Source organism: Euleptes europaea, chromosome 16 (assembly GCF_029931775.1).
Source record: "Euleptes europaea isolate rEulEur1 chromosome 16, rEulEur1.hap1, whole genome shotgun sequence".
Classification (NCBI taxonomy): Eukaryota; Metazoa; Chordata; class Lepidosauria; order Squamata; family Sphaerodactylidae; genus Euleptes; species Euleptes europaea.
This window is the reverse complement of record NC_079327.1, coordinates 23,651,770-23,671,891: the sequence shown is the minus strand read 5'-3', so window position 1 is coordinate 23,671,891 and position 20,122 is coordinate 23,651,770. Positions and strand designations below refer to the sequence as shown.

Below are 20,122 nucleotides of genomic sequence, written 5' to 3'. Positions count from 1 at the left end.
TTCTGGGGAGAGGAATTTAACCCTTCCCCCCATGTAATTTTCCTCTTGTAAATCACATACAGACAGCCCCTAATGGTATCAGCATGTTCTCCCCCATTTAGCAAGGAACACAGGAAATGGAAAAATGACATGGGGTGGGGAGGCTTAAAACAAAAACAAACCCTGATGCCATGATCCCGATCCAATTTCCTTCCCTATTGTTGCTTTTAACTTAAGGCACCGTGTGGCGATCCAGTCATGGACCAACTTGCATTGCATCTCATTTGGCCCTAAGCCTAGTTAACTATCAGGTTAAATTAACAACCAAATCAATTAACAATCAGGATGCAGTAGGTAGAGACCATTTCACTCTTCTCTTTGCCTTAAACAGGGTTATATCTAAACTGGGAAAGTCAGAAATCACTTCCAGGTCAAACAGGTTCTGGACTCTGTCCACAAACTGGTTTTCTCTCTCCTGCCTAAACCGCATGGCCCAGAGGATGACTGTGTTGTCTTTACACAAGTGGTCAAAGGTAAGGAGGAGCTCGTCCAGGTAAGGGTGGTGGTAGACGACATCAGCGGCCAGGATGTAGTCAAACTGGCACAAGGACCTGGGGAACTTCTTTTCCAAGTCAGCCCCCCAAAATAGTTCTTTCACCTGGGGCTGATGTTTGCATCGCATCTTCGTGTTTCGGAAAACATTGTACTGGAGGTTTCCCAGCACTTCTGGGAGGTCAGTGGCAGTCACGTGGGCACCTGTGACGGAAGAGAGCCACAGAATTACGAAGGTCGTTCTTGTGGATAATTTAAAGAATCAGTAGGAATATCTTCTGCAGAAATTCTGTCTTTATTGATAACTGCTATAAATAGTTAGGAAATAGCACAACTTGACCCACCAAGTATTAAGAATTGGTTAGTGAAAATATTGGGGGAGAGGGAGACTTGTTGAGACGGTCAAACTGGAATTCTTTGAGGAAAGAATCATTTTCATTAATCATTTTATTTCTGCACATTTCTGAAAGTGATATAATTTGAATGTTTATTATGTGCTTGCGTTGCTTTTAGGAGAGGGGCCATGGCTCAGTGGTAAAGTATCTGCTTGGCTTGCAGAAGGTCCCAGGTTCAATCCCCAGCATCTCCAATTAAGAGAATCAGGTAGGAGGTAATGTGAAAGACCTCTGCCCGAGACCCAGGTGAGGTGCTGCCAGTCTGTGTATATATTGGTATTCCTTTCTCTAATAATATTAAATAATAAAAACAATTAAACACACTGATCTACCATTCCCCTCAGGTGGTTTTTACTAACACTCCAGATTTTGCATGTTATACAGAATGTTCAAAATTTGGTGCATGATGGAATTCACATGGGCTAATCTGCAGGCAAATTCTGTGAATGCTCAAACATTCAATAGTGACTGCAGAACGTTACCAAAATGTAATTGTCATATGCAAATATCTAAAAATAAATTATACCACCTTTTTTGCACATTTACAAAACTGACATTAACAAAAATTCATCCTTTCCAGTACAGCGGTAGATGCTACTCACCAAGGAAACTAGCTACTATTGAGACCAGACCTGTTCCCGCTCCAATTTCAATGACATTTTTATCAACCATGCTATATGAGTTCACGTTTGTTTCCAAAAAGTGGCACAGAATGAGAGCCTAGGGAGGGGGAGAAGAGATTAATTAACATGGAAACTTTTATGTCACGTGGATGATACACAAAATCAGAGACGGAGTTCAGCATATACATCTTTATTGCGAATAGCCATAACGGCAAGAACTGAGAACAGAGGCTCAAATGTCCCTTCTTTTATGCCCTTAGATAGCCTGCACTTTTGTCCCCTCCCGTGTTCTAATTGGGTGGTTCAAACCGCGAACCAATTGAGGTTATTGCCTAAGATTTCCAGGCTAACCTGATCTCATCAGATCTCAGAAGCTAAGCAGGGTCAGCCCTGGTTAGTATTTGGATGGGAGACCACCAAGGAAGACCAAGGTTGCTGTGCAGAGGAAGGCACTGGCAAAACACCTCTTTTTGTCTCTTGCCATGATAACCCCAAAAGGGGTCGCCATAAGTCGGCTGCAACTTGATGGCATTTTACATACACACACAACTGAGCAATGGTTTATTAACATACATAACAGAAACTTTACAAATGACTTCATTATCAGCAGCAGTGAACGTTGTGAGCTAGTGAGTGAGGCAGCCCTCTAATGAAGGGAAAACATGATTTCAGATTATATGAATGAAAGAAGTTGATTTTTATATCCCGCTTTTTCTACCAGAAGGAGTCTCAAAGTGGCTTACAATCACCCTCCCTCCCCCCCCCCCAAAACAGGCACGTTGTGAGGTAGGTGGGGCTGAGTTCGGAGAGAACTGTGACTAGCCCAGAGTCACCCAGCAGGCTTCATGTGTAGGAGTGGGGAAACAAACCCTCTTTTAACCACTACACCATGCTGCCAAAAGTAGATTTTGTCAGAAAAAGTGTATGAAAATATATGCACTATAGGAATTTAAGTGAAAATGTAGAAGGTTCCAGTTCTGGAGAACGTTCGATTACCTATGCCTCTTCTGTAATTTGGCTACAGATTTTGGCTTCTAAAATTTTTGAAGATTCACGATAACAGGGCTAGTGAGACAATGTATTTCTAATCCCCCATTGCGGAAACGCCATATAGAGTCAGGTTTCCATGAGATGTTATGTTTTCAAGATTTAAAGGGGGGAAATAGGGTTGCCAACCTCCAGGTACTAGCTGGGGATCTCCTGCTATTACAACTGATCTGCAGCCGATAGAGATCAATTCATCTGGAGAAAATGGCCACTTTGACCTTTGGACTCTATGGCATTGAAGTCCCTCCCCTCCCCAAACCCCGCCCTCCTCAGACTCCACCTCCTGTCGGTGGCGAAGTGGGACCTGGCAACCCCAGGGGGAAACCAAAAGTGACAACAGTACCGAAGGCCAGACCACGGCTCCATAACTGTCTGTGGCTTCTGTAATCTCTATCTCATGTCCAATAAAATGGAATCCTTCCCAGGCTCGAGTGGTTATCAGTGAAGGAGAGAATCGTCTTCCCAGGATTTCTGCAACTATCTGCTCATCTCCATTTTGTCCTAGTAACAAAACAATAAAAAGGGTGTGCATTGTAGTAACAAAGAGGAGGTAGCCAAGCTCAGCTAAAGATCTCATAATGAACCCATCTCCATTCTCTGAGCAAACAGGCCCAGTTGTTTGAGTTATGTCACTTTCCAGGAATGTAATGAATTGTTTAGTGTGATATATGTGGCCGGCTGGAGCTGTGATCCATCATGATTTCTATTTATAAAAGCTGCAATAATAGAATTTCATTTCTTCTTCTCTCGACATCAGGGAGACTCAGAAACCAATCCGAAAAGTTATAATAATGTAATAAAGGAAAGACAGGTGGGACGTTCCTTAAAGTAGTCAAGAACAAGACTTCCCCAGCAATCCTCCATGCACAGTTTTACATTATCTCCTCAGATCCGGCTTGGTATTGCAGACACCTGCCATGAGTATCAGCTTGTTGGGTTGGCCATGGTGGATCCCAGTTGGCTTGCAGGTAGAAACACATATAGTAGTACCTCTTATACAAAAAAATACCATTAAATACAAATGTGGATTTCTAACATCAATCTCTTTAAATTAAACCAGCATAATACAGGTTGTATTACAACCTGAATGTGTTTGTATAATATCGTATACTACCTATGGAATCCACAACCTGAATTTGTTGGATAACCATTTAACGTTCACTTGATACTAGAATTTGTTTGACCTACTTGCAGTCATAGTCCGGACGCCGGCAAAGGCCACAGCGGCGTCCTGGGAAGCATTCCCGGGGCATCCCGGCATCCCAGGAGGCATTCCCAGGAGGAGTTCCTGGGGCGTCACGGCCCTGGCCAGGGGGCTGGGCCACCGTTAGCCTCCTGAGCTGTTATGGCTTGAGAACACCCCTTTTTTTTTTTGCCTATGAGGGCTGCACCGATTTTTTGTGCCGGGTGGAGATTTCGGCAGGGCTGAAACCTCCTTAGGAGGCAGTGCCACTGCATTGCCTCCTAAGCCCAGTGCAGGCATTCAGGTCAGGAATGCACGGTAAACGATCTCTCAAAACAGAAAAGATATGCTACCTAAATTATTCAAGTACTTTTTTTCCATGAAGAAACTATTTTACTTATTGGCCTGATTTTTACTGGCTTGCTTCAAGAATGATAAAAACAACAACACCATAAACAAACGAAATTATCCGTGAGTTGCCTTGGGCAGGTTTCCCAAGAGGTAGCATATACATTCCCTAAATAAAATGATGCCAACTCTAATGACTAACAAGATTTGACCTCACTTTGTGGCAAGGGAACCATAGAAAAATCAAAGATAGAAAGGCCTTAAGGGGAGGAATCCAGCAATGTCCTCAAGTATCCTACTGAAGCGATTTCAAGCAGCTGCATCAACACCAGTGCTGAAACCTGAGACTCAAGAGTGTGGTAATATGTGCCCTGAGATACTCTGGCTCTTTGACAACACATTCTTTCTGACCCAGGAATTATATAAACTCTCGTCCAGACTTCCTAGTGGTAAAAGCAGTTCAGGAATGGATAGATATGTGGAGCAATAGCAAACCAGAGTGGAGTTCCAACAAATAATTTCCCAAATATTCATCACTATAACCATATGGGAATATGGCCAAAAAAAAAACCATCTCACAGCACAGAAACAATTTTAATGAAAGTCCCAAGGAAGGGTTAAACATGACTGAATTCACCTCTGTACCAAGAAATCCCTGCCAAGAACACACAAGTTCCAGAGAAGTGGCCATGTTCGTCTGCTGCAGCCAAAATGACAAAGGGTTTTTTAGATCCTTAAAGAGTAGCAAATTTTAATGTGACACACTCTTTCATGTGCCACAACACTTTAGAAAACTAGATATCTGGGAGATAGGTAGTCTAAGACTCTGCTCTCTGACCTGTCTGTTGTCTATATTTGTTTTTTGTGTGATGGATGATTCCATCATGCACTCATAGGGCTACCAACCTGCGGCCTGAAAACAGCAGATTGCAGGTGGCTGGGACTTCCCTTTTTGACATTGCACAGATGCCACAACATCACTTCTGGTACAAGTTGAAAGTGATATCATAGAATCATAGAGTTGGAAGGGACAACCAAGGTCATCTAGTCCAACCCCCTGCACAATGCAGGAAATTCACAACTACCTCCCCCACACACACACACACCCAGTGACCCCAATTCCATGCCCAGAAGATGGCCAAGATGCCCTCTCATTATCTGCTTAAGGTCATAGAATCAGCATTGCTGATAGATGGCCATCTAACCTTTTCTTAAAAACCTCCAGGGAAAGAGAGCTTACCATCTTCCGAGGAAGCCTCTTTCACTGAGGAACCACACTAACTGTTAGAAAGTTCTTCCTAATGTCTAACTGGAAACACTTTTGATTTAATTTCAAACCTTTTGTTCTGGTCCGACCTTCTGGGGCAACAGAAAACAACTCGGCACCATCCTCTTCAAGTACTTGAAGATGGTTATCATCACACTGGGTGAATGCTAGAGAGTTGCCTGACACAATGATGTCGTTTCTGGGTGCTGCCAGTGCTACCTGAATTAGATAATCTCCACTTTGGTTGGGGAGTTAAGCTTTGTGAGAGGTTGGGTAACCAGGATCTTTTGCCAGCATTTAAGAAGATGTCCCTTTTGGAAAACTCTTAATAAAGAAGCGGCTTTTGAATAAAATAGAGTTTTTATTGTGGGGGGAGGGGGGAATTTCAAAACATGCTGATTCATACAAGAACTAAGAAAATAACAGGGAGGAGGGGTGGGATTCTAGAGTTAAGGCGATATTTACCAGTCCAGAAGAGGGATGTCCATTGAAAGCAGTGCTGAAGAGAGAGAAACGAACCAGCATCTCTCGGAAACTAAGCGAAAAGGTCCTTACACACAAGTAAGGGGTATGTGGTCAGATCAAAAGCACACATACACTATGAATGGTGAGAGGGCCAATATTTGTAATTAAAATGAGCCCTGAGGTGGCATGAGGTGGCAAGAGTCTAATTACTCCTCCAGTAGCCGGGACAAAGGTTATGATGGGTATGAGGTCATGTCAGGAAACTATAGACTACTTGTGATGGCTTGATCAGTGACCAGTGATTGCTTGAGTATGGATATTAGAATATGAGGGGATGTCTGAGAAGTTTCTCAGGGTGGGTGTGAGTCAGATAGGAGATGGTTAGCTCAATCTGCTCTGGATGTTAGGTGAGGCTTGAGGGTATATAAGATATGCAAAGGACTAAGCAGGGCTTTTCTGAACAGCCTTGATTGCTGATGGGATTAAAGGATCTCACTTTCAGTCCAGGTGTCTGCTTGGAGCGCTTCATTTAGTATGCAAGGGAGGCTTTGTTTACCCCCCTTTGTTTCTCAGCCTTCCCCACCCCGGGGCCTGGGGAAATGCCTTGAACACACATTCTCCGCCCTGGCAAACAAATGCTTCACAAGACAGTGACCGTGTATTGAAATCACCTCCACATTTCAGAATGTATAAACTATCTTCATTCTAAGTGTGCAGTTAGGAGGGCTACAATCTTTTATCATTTAGATCAACTATGGGTGGACTCCCACAGAGGACTTCTGCAAGTGGAAGGCGGAGGGTGATTTTCACCAATTCCCTGTCCCACTCTAGAATTGTGATTATGGGGCACGCCTTCTGATCCCGCATTCAAAAAATTGAACGCACGGGGACAGGACAGGGGCAAACAAATGAGGAAGGGGTAGCTGAGGCGGCAGCTCCCCCCCCCCTGACCTGCACCTCTCTCTCCCCCTCTCTCCCTGCCCTCCTCTGCTCCCTCGCCCAGCACCAGCCGGTGTTTCACCCCACCTCACAGCCGCCTGCAGCCTTAAGGGAGGAGCCCCACTGTCAGAGGCTGGGTGCAGGGGAGGGCAGGGGGAGAGAGGGGGAGAGAGGCGTGGGTCCGGAGGAGAAGCTGCCACCGGTTCTGGGTTGGGCAGTGGCTTCTCCCAGCCGGTGCTCTGAAACGCACCGGCAAACACTCACACCTGCTTCACTCCTTCCATTTAAATAGGGGCAATGCCGGACTTGGAAAATCTGAGGAAGTCCCCGAAATGGGATGGGTGAACCTGGAACTGGGTGACTGCCATGCATGCTTACTCCTGAGATTCACTGCATTCATGGGAGAAACAGGGGATAAAAACGACCATGCGTTAATGCCCTCTGGCTCATGTTGTTTGTGGGGGTCTCCCATTCCCCAGCAACAATACTCAGGCGGCATTTGGGGATGTAGTGTGGGGAGAAGAAACATCCACTTCCCTCAACCGGTAGAAATGTTTTACAGGATTCAAACCTATGTATAGAAACATGAACAGACATGGCACAATCCCAATGGGTGGAAGTGTATATCAAATCAAACATATTTATTCATTCAGAACATTTAAATGCCACCTCTCAAGAGGATCACGTAACAGAAAGCAGAATCCCGGTGAAGGCCTAGCTTAATAGCACAGTGTATTAATATTTCATTCCCTATTGAGTACTTGTTAATGTTCACAGTTCACAGAGAGACATGCTAATCAAAATTATGCATCCCAGACAAATTATGTTGGGATATAGATGGGATTTACCCCTCCGTTAATGTGCAATTGGCCATCACAACTACTATTTTGGAATTACAGTTTCGCACATCTACTGGAGACAGATTCCAGTGAGGCATCCACGTTGGTCTGTTGCAGCAGAAACAGAAGAAGACTATTCTGGTGATTTAAAGACTAGCCCATGCTTTTGTGAGCTGGAAGCCACTCTGTCAGAGGCACGAGGTGACTTCTAAATTGAAATATTTTTATACAGACAGGATGCAGTAACTCGTACACAATTATCTTTTCTAAACCCATCACACTTCCGTTTGTCTGTTATCACTTTACGTTACCCTGAAAAAGAAATCCCCCTTGTCTTACAACCGGCCTGCCCTCTCCCTTCTCCATCCCAGTTCCTTTAGTACAACTACAAGTATTGCAAGAGGCCGGCTAATAATAAACATTGTCTCACCCCCAGTGACCCCAGTTACCCTCAGAAGGTGTTTATTCACCCTGCTAAGGGTGCCCCTTATGTCAGAGATGGACTTTGCTGAAGCACTGATACCGCTCATAAACACCTGATGATATATATTTACATAACACTGAACCCTCATGTGAACACACACATTAAGGTGTTAATGTTTGCATATATTCTATACCACCCTCTCAGGCCCCCTACCAAAGTTATATAAATTCACTGGCTACCTTATTTATACTTGTCACTCTATCACATTCTCAGAAACTGCTAAACGTCCACCTTCTACTCTTTCTTGCTTCTATTTTAAGGAAACCAGAATCTGCTAAATGCTGAGTTCGCAATAATTCCATCTTCTTGTACTGGTTCTTGTTCCATTCTTATATAAGAATCCCTCCCCTGCCCCCCAAAAAAAACTGCTTCTGGAAATGTACCTAATGAACTGCATCCACGTGATCTCCTACCACATGGCTGCCAAATGGCCAGGAGAAAAAAAAAATCCTGTCCTTTTAATATGCGGAAATGAGCAGTTGAAGTTTTTGATGGCACAGAGCTTAAATAACATCACCTGATAACTGCTGCAGATCAAAATGATACTAAAATTAGAGGGACCAGTTTAAAAATTGGTAACACAAGTGACAGCAAAGATTTTAAATCACGGGGATATATCACTATGCCGGGAATATCTTGTTTACAGCGGACAGCAATCAATCTGGAAAATACTGGGGGGGGGGGAACGCAAGGGGTAAGCAGGTCACATTTCTTTAAGTAAGGCCAAATGAAATCATATCCTGCCATGAGTGTGAAGAGCCAGGCATTTGAGATGTTTCTTTGCAAAGCACCTTTCCTTTTTAATCACACAAAATAATCTACAACTGTTTAGCATAAGTGTATAGCTCATTCTGATATTTACCTACAACTACGAGTATTTCTACAACTAAGTTGTACAACTAAGGTCGGTGATTATTTTAACTTAAACACTGTAGGTGTGATGCTGGCACCTATACGTAAGTATTTTACTAATAAATAATGCCTCCCCTAACAGCAAATAGGAAGCATATGCTCTTGGCAAGCTAGTAAAAAGGTAAAGGTCCCCTGTGCAAGCACCGGGTCATTCCTGACCCATGGGGTGACGTTACATCCTGACGTTTCCAAGGCAGAGTTGGTTTACAGGGTGGTTTGCCAGTGCCTTCCCCAGTCATCTTCCCTTTACGCCCAGCAAGCTGGGAACTCATTTGACCGACCTCAGAAGGATGGAAGGCTGAGTCAACCTTGAGCCGGCTACCTGAAACCAACTTCCATCGGGATCAAACTCAGGTCGTGAGCAGAGCTTGTAGTATACCTTTATTTATTTAATTTATATCCTGCCTTTCTACTTAGCAGGGACCCAAAATGGCTTATAAAGTTCTCCTCCAGTTTACCCTCACAGCAACCCCATGAGGTAGATTAGGCTGAGAGTGGGTGACTGGTCTAAGGCTACCCAGTGAGCTTCCATAAAAATGGGGATTCAAACTTGGTTCTCTGACTTACTCTCTAACCAGTGTACCACACTTGCTTTCATAAACCAGGGATGACAAGCAGATAATATTTACCGTTTTCCTGTTCTGGCATTCGAGATAACTCATCTGATTCAAAATGCTTTTGTTGTGACATTTTTTAATCCATTTCATACCATGTACCAGAGAGGCAGGGTATTTGCACTAGAAATGAAAATAGAAAAGGGGGGGAAAAGCTAGACAGTAATACACGGTGGATCTAGAACACAGCCAAGACAGATCTAGAACACATGGCTTTTCTTCATCATGCATTTCACAGTAGTTATAACAGTCTACCACAAATAAGATTAGATTACAGAGTCACAGAAATGTCATAGCAAAGCAGAATGAATTAAGTTCACCCAACACAGTTTCCAAGATACTCAGTGTTCACAGATTCTTACCATCCTGTACCAGCAATTCCTTTGTCCTATGAAGGAACCGTGATGCCCTCGGAGAAAGTCTGTTTTTAAATATTTTACAGCGAATGTCAACATTCACATACAAATGCTGACAATCCCAAATAATCATCCAAAAATAGATACACATTTCCCCACTTTTCAGATTCGTACCAGTGAATGCTGATTTTCACATGTCAACGTCTATCAATATTCACAAGTGGCTGCTGGCATTTCAAGCATCCACAAATGTTGGAGTGGATCCAGCAGAAATTTCCACTGATAGAAGGGAGCTGATTTTTCCTCAGTCCCTCTCCTGCCACAGACCTCCAATTCTCCCCATGTTATTTTTTTGGGGAGTGTCTCCCCCCACCCCCGAGCAGCATTTGGAGGCATTTGTGGGGGTGGGGGGGGAGAAAGTCCTATTCCGTGGCTGGAAAACTCTTCAGGCAGTACCAATTTTTCCATGGGATCCTAACATGGGAGGGGAGGGACTTCAATGCCATAGAGTCCAATTGCCAAAGCAGCCATTTTCTCCAGGTGAACTGGTCTCTGTCGGCTGGAGATCACTTGTAATAGCAGGAGATCTCCTGCTATTACCTGGATTTATTGTACTAATTTGAAGAGGGGTGGTGAAGTTTGTGTCCTGTATAACACTACCCCTGTCTCCTAGGATAGCTGTCCTTCCCCTTTATGTAAGTGTGCTGCGGGTAGATATTTTTCCTCCCATAAACCTGGTTGAACATCACTGTTTTACAGGCCCTGAAGAATTCAGTTAAATCCGCAGGACCCAGGTCTCACTACACAGAGTTTCACCAGGCTGGGGCCACAGCCAAGAAAGCCCTGGCCCTGCTGGTGTGTTAGGTGGCCAGTACACCTTGATAGCCAAGCTCTCCTCAGAGTCCCTCATCAGGCCAACACAATCAATGCCTGCTATCATTGGGTTGGGGACTGCCTTAAAGGAGAAAGTCTCCTGAAAGAGTACAGGCACCCCTGGCTAGGGTTGCCAACCTCCAGGTACTAGCTGGAGATCTCCTGCTATTACAACTGATCTCCAGCCAATAGAGATCAGTTCACCTGGAGAAAATGGCCACTTTGGCAATTGGACTCTATGGCATTGAAGTCCCTTCCCAAACCCCGCCCTCCTCAGGCTCTGCCCCAAAAACCTCCCACCAGTGGCGAAGAGGAACCTGGCAACCCTACCCCTGGCCCTTAGTCCAGGACTGATGAAGGACCAAAAATCCTGGCAGGTAAGTTCTTTCAGGGTGACAGTTTTACCCTTCCTCAGCCAGGTCTCGGTCATGCATACCAGGTTCACATCCTGCGCTGTAATATAGTTTTGCAGCGTGGAGGTCTTAGTGCTTATGGCCCTGGCATTAAACAACTTCGGTGCAGGAGAAGGGTTAACTGTCTTTACCCCCTTCACCATTGTATTTTGGGATGAGGCAGAGATTGGAAGAAGATCAAGTGTATCGGTACACTGATCTTCTTCCTTTGTATTTTCTCCCACCACCACCATACCTCCCATAACCCCCAATCACAGAGGTCCCTGACCCATCGCTGGCCTCCCCAATAGGGTACTGGTCCATTCCTTCCCTCCTGGCTGGTGGTTATTACAGCACCAGAAATTCTTCCTCCACTCTCAAGATCATTTACTTGATCAAGGCCACAAAGTAGTTTGTAGCAAGTAAAAAGGTAAAGGTCCCCTGTGCAAGCACCAGGTCATTCCTGATCCATGGGGTGACGTCACATCCCGAAGTTTATGGGGTGGTTTGCCAGTGCCTTTCCCAGTCATCTTCCCTTTATCCCCAGCAAGCTGGGTAGCAAGTACCTGTTAGAAAAAGGTGTTTCTTACAGTACGCAGGTGAGTGTTCTCCATTGTCAAATGCTTATAGATATAAACTGCATAAATCTTTTTTATGGAATAAGCAAGCATTCCCAAAACAGGTATTCATTTTTCTAGGTACTACGTCACCGAATAATTTCCAGCTATCCCACACTAGTGATTTCCTATAGTAGCAGTGAGAAATTGTTCTTTTAAAAGCATTCACACAGCAAATAACAAACAAAACATTTAATTGTATACAGACTTTTTGTGATAGGTGAAATCTGATTCTGTGCACGTCTGCTCGGAAGTCCGGCTGATTTTACTTGAACTTACTGCCTGGTCAGAGAACATAGAATTGCAGGCTTTATTTTGTAGAGGAGCAGAGAAAGCTTCGCCAGGGAATCTTGCTGCATCTTAACTGACAGCATTACTTAGCTACACAATCACTCATGAGCATGAAGGACATAATGGCCTTTTACCAAAGCTTATTTTGAAGGTCATCCCCCTAGGATACTATTTACCCAAATTCCAAAACAAGGTGCAGGACTCAGAAACGTTATCCTGTTAACTAGCTTTGTACATATATATATTTTTACTATGACCTGTACTTCAAACTGGAACAATTCCATATCTAAGAAGAAGAAGAGTTGGTTTTTATATGCTGACTTTCTCCACCACTTAAGGGAGACTCAAACCGGCTTACAATCACCTTCCCTTCCCCTCCCCACAACAGACACCCTGTGAGGTAAGTGGGGCTGAGAGAGCTCTTAATAGAACTGTGACTAGCCCAAGGTCACCCAGCTGGCTTCGTGTGTAGGAGTGGGGAAACAAATCCGGTACACCAGATTAGCCTCCGCCACTCATGTGTGGAGGAGTAGTGAATCAAACCGGGCTCTCCAGATCAGACTCCACAGCTCCAAGCCACCGCTCTTAACCAGTACACCACAGTGGCTTTCAGTGACATAGCCCTTGAAAGGTTTGAATCCATTCGGAGGAATCAAAACTGCGCTTTAAAACAAACCTTGCAAGGTCTAGAGTCTTTAAAGTCTATACCAATATGTTCAGCTACATACCTAGTCTTTCTTGTGTTCCAGGTTTCCAGAGACTATAAATCCACAGCCCGTCTCTCCCAGAGCTGTTTATGAATAGCCCCAGAGGGAAAAGCAGTAAAGTTTGAAACATCAGCTGTCAGCAGCCCGCTCCCCATATGATAATGAATCAATCAATCCTGACAGCTGCAGAGTGAATAAAGTGGACGTGCCCTTTGGATTTCATTGGGAGGGAAAATATCTACCCTCGGCACACTTACATAAAGGGGAAGGAGAGCTATCCTAGGAGACAGAGGTAATGTTACACAGGACACAAACTTCGCCGCCCCTCTTCAAATCAGTACAATAAATCACAGCAAAAGAAGAAGAAAACGACTTCTGATTTCAGAATGAAAACACTGAGGTTTCTTTTTTAAAGGGAATTGTAGCCAACAATAAAAAAGCTGTATTTCTTAAACTTTGTTTGTCCTGCGCAATCTTATGATTTAAAAAGTGAATGCGCTAGTTTGGAAGCACACTTCCAGGTTCAGTGCTAACATACCTCTTCTTAGGAACGCTCTGAAAAAAACAATTCTGAAAGCTTTCAGCATGGTTTATTTTTGAAAGGAGGAAAAAGTTGTTTTACTGGCTTTTTAGATACCTGGCAGGGTTGTTTTTTTTTGTTTGTTTGTTTTAAACAACTCAAACAAATAAATTACTGATAGATGCCTGCCACAGCTGCTGGCGAAACGTCAGAAAAGACCAAGACCACGGTCACACAGCCCGGATAACCTACAAGAACCGATATAAATAGGGTTGCCAACCTCCAGGTGGTAGCTGGAGATCTCCTGCTATTACAACTGATCTCCAGCCGAAAGAGATCAGTTCACCTGGATAAAATGGCCACTTTGGCTATTGGACTCTATGGCATTGAAGTCCCTCCCCTCCCAAAACCCTGCCGCCCTCAGGCTCTGCCCCAAAAACCTCCTGCCGGTGGCAAAGAGGGACCTGGCAACCCTAGATATAAATCTATATTAATAATAATTAAATATTGTATAAATCACACCAGAGATCAGATACCTTAGATATGGTCGTTACACTAAAGCAAGACTATAGGTCTGCTTTCTGGAAATTTCACTGGACTACCAGAGGTTAATCTGGTTAAAATTACTTTGCCTTATTACTGAACTTGTAACTGATTTAGCCACAAATATTAATGAATTGGCTGCTGAGGGAACAAGTTGTGACCTTGGGCTACTCACAGCTCTGTTAGAGCTCTCTCAGCCTCACCTACCTCAAAGGGTATCTGTTGTGGGGAGGGGAAGGTGATTGTAAGCCGCTTTGATTCTTCCTTAAGTGGTAGAGAAAGTCGGCATATAAAAACCAACTCTTCTTTTTCTTGTACTGTGTCTGTGTGTTAAGTGCCGTCAAGTCACTTCCGACTCATGGCGACCCTATGAATCAAAGTCTTCCAAAATGTCCTATCTTTGACAGCCTTGCTCAGATCTTGCAAATTGAGGGCTGTGGCTTCCTTGATTGAGTCAGTCCATCTCTTGTTGGGTCTTCCTCGTTTCCTGCTGCCCTCAACTTTTCCTAGCATGACTGTCTTTTCCAGTGACTCTTGTCGTCTCATGATGTGACCAAAATACGACAGCCTCAGTTTAGTCATTTTAGCTTCTACTACACCTGCCATTTTTCTTCTACTACACCTGCCAAAATCCTGTCAGCAGATGCTTGGGAACAGTGCGGGAGACATGCCATGGCATGGGAGAAATAGATACCACAGAAGCAGTATGAGGCATAATATCCAACTTGTTAGAATGAACACCTTCATATAAGCATCACACATTTAAAAATACCTGATATGGTACCTTGTATTTGCCAACAGATTTTAATCTTTTTCTCCAGTCTCACTCTCTGTGTGTGTCACACACACAAAATAGGATGTTCTAATTACAGGACTTACATATAACTCTCCCATAAGTCTTTGAATTAGGCTGTCATGTCATCAGAACAAAGGGTCTCTGTGCAATTTTGCAGGGATTAATCCTGGAATAGAGTACGGATACAACTGTTAGACAAATCAATAATAAAGACATCTCTCTGGAGACTTGAGAAAGGACCGGTGGGGTTGTGCTGTGCTCAGCAGCTGAGATTAATGGGCAGGACGCCGGTACGGTGAGATACGTTCTATAAAACCTCATGCCTCAGAGGATGGAGCTGCTGTTGTTATAAAATACTATACTTGGCAGAACGATGGGCCAAAATCTTGGGAAGGTCACCTTCAAAACTCATCTTCGCAAAGCAGGTAAGATAATTTCACGGCGGCTCACTGTGAATATTGGCTGGACTTTCAGAAGATAAAATACTAAGTGGCCAAGTCATTTCTGCTCTGTGGAAGCATTAAAAAGATGCTGCTTGGGGAAGGATATCTATCCTCCTTAAATCTACAGAGAAGACACAGAGCAATTTACTCTTCTATTTCTTGGGCCTAGAGCTCCATGATTCTTCCCTCAACACTGTTTTTAACTGAACAGAAGATGGGAGTGCTGAGAGAAGCCGCTGAACACCTCCAAGTTCAATCCTTGGCATCAGATAGTAGGTCATGAGAAAGACCTCTACCTGAGACCTGCTGCCAGTCAGAAGACAACACTGTCCTCGGTAGGCCTAGTCTGACCTAACAGAAGGCAGCTTCATGTGTTCTAAGGCAACAGATTTTAACTCTGGACTAAAACCAACAGAAAAGTAGAAGAATAAAACAAGAAGAAGAGTTGGTTTTCATATGCCGACTTTCTCTACCACTTAAGGAAGAATCAAACTGGCTTACAATCACCTTGCCTCCCCCTCCCCACAACAGACACCCTGTGAGGTAGGTGGGGCTGAGATGGCTCTAACAGCCCATTCCTGAGCTTTCCTTCGTAGTGTGGAAGCTTTCAGTCCCTGCTTGCGCCCGTCCTGTAAGAAGTGAAGGATATTAGCCACACAAGGTTTTAGGGAGTTGACTTTTTTACGTCAGCACCACCTTGCAAAGGCTTTCCAAGATGTGTTATATATCCTGATCGTAGAAGGTCTGCGAGACGCCAAGATGGTTTCGGTGACCTCTGGGGAATAACCTAAAGCTAGGAACCGGTCCCTTTCAATGCCCAGGCGGTCAGCTTGTACCATCCTGGGTTGGCGTGAAGAATTGGACCTTGATGTAGAAGGTCTTCCCTGACCGGTAGTCTCCAGGGTTTCTGTGAGAACAGTTCCATCAGGACCGGAAACCATGGTCATCTTGACCAGTACAGAGCCACTAGTGTCACCGATGCCTGTAGTTCCCTGATGCGACGTAGCCCTCTTGGTATTAGAGGGAACGGAGGAAACGCATACAGGTGTTCGTTGGGCCATGTTGCCACCAGCGCTTCAGTCTGCTCCGCCCCGTACTGCTTGTACTGTGTGAAGAACCTCGGTAGCTTTTGATTTCCTCTCGCAGCGAAGAGGTCCACTGTTGCATGACCGAATCGTTGGGAGATCTGGTGGAATACCTCGTTGTGGAGAGACCACTCGGCCTCGTTCAGGGTTTCTCTGCAGAGCCAGTCCGCCTGTACATTCAGGGTTCCCTGAATATGTTCCGCATAGATCGAAGACAGGTTGGCCTCGGCCCAAAGCATCAACAATCTGGCCTCTCTGCTGAGTGTCGCTGAATGACCCCCCCCCCCCCGGTTTGTTGATGTGAGCCTTCATGGCCACATTCTGACCCGGAGGTTTGCTCCCTGGAGCTGTGGTTGAAAATTTTTTAAGGCCTTTAGGACTGCTCTGGTCTCTAGAGTGTTGATATGAAGTCTTCTTTCCCGAGCAGTCCATGCTCCTTGTGCTGGTTGGCCCAGAAGCATGACTCCCCATCCCGATAGGTAAGCGTCGGTGAAGATCTCCACTGGCGGGGGTTTGATGAACAACAGACCTTTGGAGAGGTTCGTAGGCTCCGCCCACCAGATGATGCTGGACTTCACCTGTTCCGGTACAAGTAGTTTTCTGTCACGTTTTCGTGCGATGTACTGGTAAATGTAAAGTAGACCTTGCAGGGGTCTCGCGTGCAACCTCGCCCACTGGACACAAGGGATGCAGGATATCATCAGTCCTTGAAATTTGGGCAAAAACATGAGGCGAGATGACTTGGTGATGATTGTGCGTTTGGCGATGGCACAAATCTTGGTGATTTTGTCCTCCGGTAGTATGAGCAGGTTGCTTGACGTGTCGATGTAGACGCCCAGATGTCGGATGCGCCGGGATGGTGTCAGCTGACTCTTGTCAAAAATTTTCAGGAACCCATGGTCTTTCAGCATTTTCAGAACAATGTCCGTGTGTTCCTGACTCTGCTGCCTCGACGATGCACATATCAAAAGATCATCAAGATATGGGTGTATTCTTATTCCCCTCTGGCGAGCGATCACTACCAGTGTAATCATGACCTTTGAAAATACCCTCGGGGCAGAGGTTAAGCCGAATGGGAGGGCTCTGAATTGGTAGTGCTGTTGACGGTATTGAAAGCGCAGGAACCTGCGGTGTGCAGGATGGATGGGGACATGGAGGTATGCTTCCCTGAGGTCTATCAAAGTGGTAAGGCCCCAGGTCTGAGGGCCTCTGAGATTGATATTAGCATCTCCATGCGGAATCTTTTTCAATGGATGAACTTGTTTAATAATTTTAAGTCGAGAATGGCTCGCCAATTGCCGTCTCTTTTTGGAACTGTGAAGAAGACGGAATATATACCCGATCTTCTTTCCAGGGGAGGTACTTCCTCTATGGCATGAATGTCTACTAGGTGTTGTATTGCTTGCAACGTTCTCAGTTGCTTTTCCTTGTTTGTAGGATGTGGTGAAGGGATCACCCGACTTGGAGGAGTCTTGAAAAATTCTATCTGGTAGCCTATTGACACTATCCTCATGACCCAAGGGTCTGGTTGGGAGGAGGACCATTGGTCCAGGAAAAGGCTGAGCCTGCCCCCCACAGGCTGGGGGAAGGTGTCACTGCTTGGATTGTCGTGGGGTTTTATCTCCCTTATCTGCCTGGTAGTTGGAGAAACGGGAGTTCCTGGAGAAGCGCCCGCCTCGGCGAAAGGAACCACGCTGAGAGTTCCACTGACCTCTCCTATTATCCTGTCGGTACCTTGACAGGGTATGGTAGGACCGAAAGGAAGTCTGGTTGGGGTATTTATTGTCCCTACGTAATACTTTGGGCAGGGCCTTCTTTTTATCCTTGGTCTCTACAAGGATCGACTCTAGCGAGTCCCCAAACAGCTAGCTGCCCTGGTATGGGTAGCCCATGAGCACAATTTTGGATCGGTGCTCTACCTGCCAAGGGCGTATCCACATGGCTCTCCTGGCTGCCACCGTAGTGGCCACTGCCCTGGCTGAGAATACCATGGCATCAAGAGATGAGTCAGCCAAGGACACAGCTTTTAAAATCCGCGATACGCCTTCCAGGGCATTCCTATCATCTTCAGGGATGAGTTGCCCCAGCTTCCTGACCCACACTATTGCGGCCCTAGAGACAAGGGGTGACGTGATGGACGCACTGGCCGCCAGGGCCGAAGCCTCGTGGGAGCGCTTGCAGGCTAAATCTACCTTACGGTCTACAGGGTCTCTAATCAACACCTGGCCTTCCTCTGTAGCCAGATCTGCAGAGTGCAACGCAGAGACTGGTGACTCTACGGGGGGAACACTGAAAAGTTCTGCTGAGAGGCTAGCTAAATTGTAAAACTTTTTTGTAGATTGAGGAACCCTCTTTCCCCCTAGAGGCTTGGCCCACTCAGCCTTGACTAGTCCTGTAAAGTAATCAGGGACAGGAATAGTTCTGGAGGGAGCATCATTCATATGGAAAAACTCTCTTGCCCCTTTCCTTTTCTCAGAGGAAGAATCTTTAGAGTCCTCTGATAGGTCTAGCGCTGCCAGGGTTTTGGTCAGTAGGGAGGGAAAATCCTCCGCATTAAAAATTTGGTTTTGTTTATTTTCTATTACTGTCTCTTCCCCACTGGAGGAGCACTTGCCCTCCTCTTTTTCCCCTTCCTCCTCATCTGTGGAGAATGGGGAGGTATCAGGCCCCTGTTGTCTAGACAGAGGGGAAGTCTGAGGCTTTGACCCGGCACCAGAGGGCTGCGTATCTCCCCTCCTAGCCTTATGGCGCAATCCCGCGCTTGTCTTGTGTCGGGGGGGGGAAGCCTCCCGTGAGGTTGATGCAAGAGGAGGGGTCGGAGGGGTAAAATGACCATTCTTAGCCCTTCTGAAAAGGAGTCCCTAATGAGGGCTGCTAGTTCAGCTCTTAAAAAGTCCAGCCCCCCCCCCCACTTCCGCAAGCATCGGCGGCGAGAGTACATTACCATCGGTGGCTTCTTTAGCGGCCCCTGGGTGAGCTGACTCGGCACCATCTGGTGGAGTCGGAGCGGCAGTCGCCGCTGTGTGCTCTGTGCCGCAGCTCAGAGTCGGAACGGCGATAGCCATTGTGTGCTCAAGTGCCTGTCCTGGGATCGGAGCAGCCGAAACCGCTGTGTGTCCCTGAGCTCCTGGAGGCTGCGACGGATCTGCGCTCATTCTCTGAAGCTTTGGGGCTGTATGAATTCGGGCAGCAGAGAGGAGGCGCTTGGCCGCTTTCCCGCGCACCGACCCGACCTTCTTTCTCTTTGACGCAGCTTTCTCATTTTTAGGTTTTAGGCTTAATGCACGACTGCAGGAGGGCTGCTCCCCGTCAGAAGCCGGTCTCAAGAGAGAAGGGTCTAAATCGCCCTGCATAACAAAAAGGTCCGGGCGACCCTCCGCCATTTCGTTTTGGCGGGAAGCTAATTATTATCCCCTCACCCTCCAAAGGTCCCTCAGAAGGGCGGACAAACACAGAGGAAGGGATAATACACAAGGTTAGAAAATAGGTAAAGAGGGAACGGATTAGCTAAAGAATAACGAATAACAAGAAGAAACCTTTCCTATAGCTGCACAGAGAGCTGCAAAAATACGCTCTCCCGATAGCGAGGCAGGAAAGAACTGGAGAAGGAGGCGTTTCCCAGGAGACAGGAGTGGGAATGAAAGTTCTTTAAGTCCTGCCTCCCGAAGCATGCGAAGCCGAAACACCCCATCGTAGATGCCCTTCTCTCTCAGAGCGAGAATAGTGAGGCTGGCCTGCAAAAAAGCAGGCATGGCAACGTCATTCTCGACGGCGGCAGCCGGGGCTGAAAGGGGACAGGAGCAGCAGACTCTAATCTGGTGAACCGGGTTGGTTCCCCCACTTGTACACCTG

The 20,122-nt window shown here is 45.8% G+C and overlaps 1 protein-coding gene across 1 annotated transcript; it reads right to left on the bottom strand.

Moving 5' to 3' along the window:
- Window positions 1-319: 319 nt before the first annotated feature.
- Window positions 320-12,916, bottom strand: LOC130488468 (protein-lysine methyltransferase METTL21E-like). The gene is made up of 5 exons (XM_056862143.1): window positions 12,905-12,916; window positions 9,663-9,770; window positions 2,940-3,097; window positions 1,529-1,646; window positions 320-735 (listed from the first exon to the last, which is right to left on the bottom strand). Exons 2-5 carry the CDS (start codon window positions 9,721-9,723, stop codon window positions 320-322), a joined length of 753 nt encoding a protein of 250 aa, XP_056718121.1. The 5' UTR covers window positions 9,724-9,770; window positions 12,905-12,916.
- Window positions 12,917-20,122: the final 7,206 nt, after the last annotated feature.

What these genes read in the sequence shown, in the direction of transcription:
- LOC130488468 (XM_056862143.1), bottom strand. Translation starts at nt 9,723, where the DNA reads ATGTCACAACAAAAGCATTTTGAATCAGATGAGTTATCTCGAATGCCA. An exon ending in AATGCCAGAACAGGAAAACG is followed by an intron (nt 3,098 to 9,662) that starts GTAAATATTATC and finishes TTTTGTTACTAG; the next exon opens with GACAAAATGGAGATGAGCAG. An exon ending in GAGCCGTGGTCTGGCCTTCG is followed by an intron (nt 1,647 to 2,939) that starts GTACTGTTGTCA and finishes CCCCCTCCCTAG; the next exon opens with GCTCTCATTCTGTGCCACTT.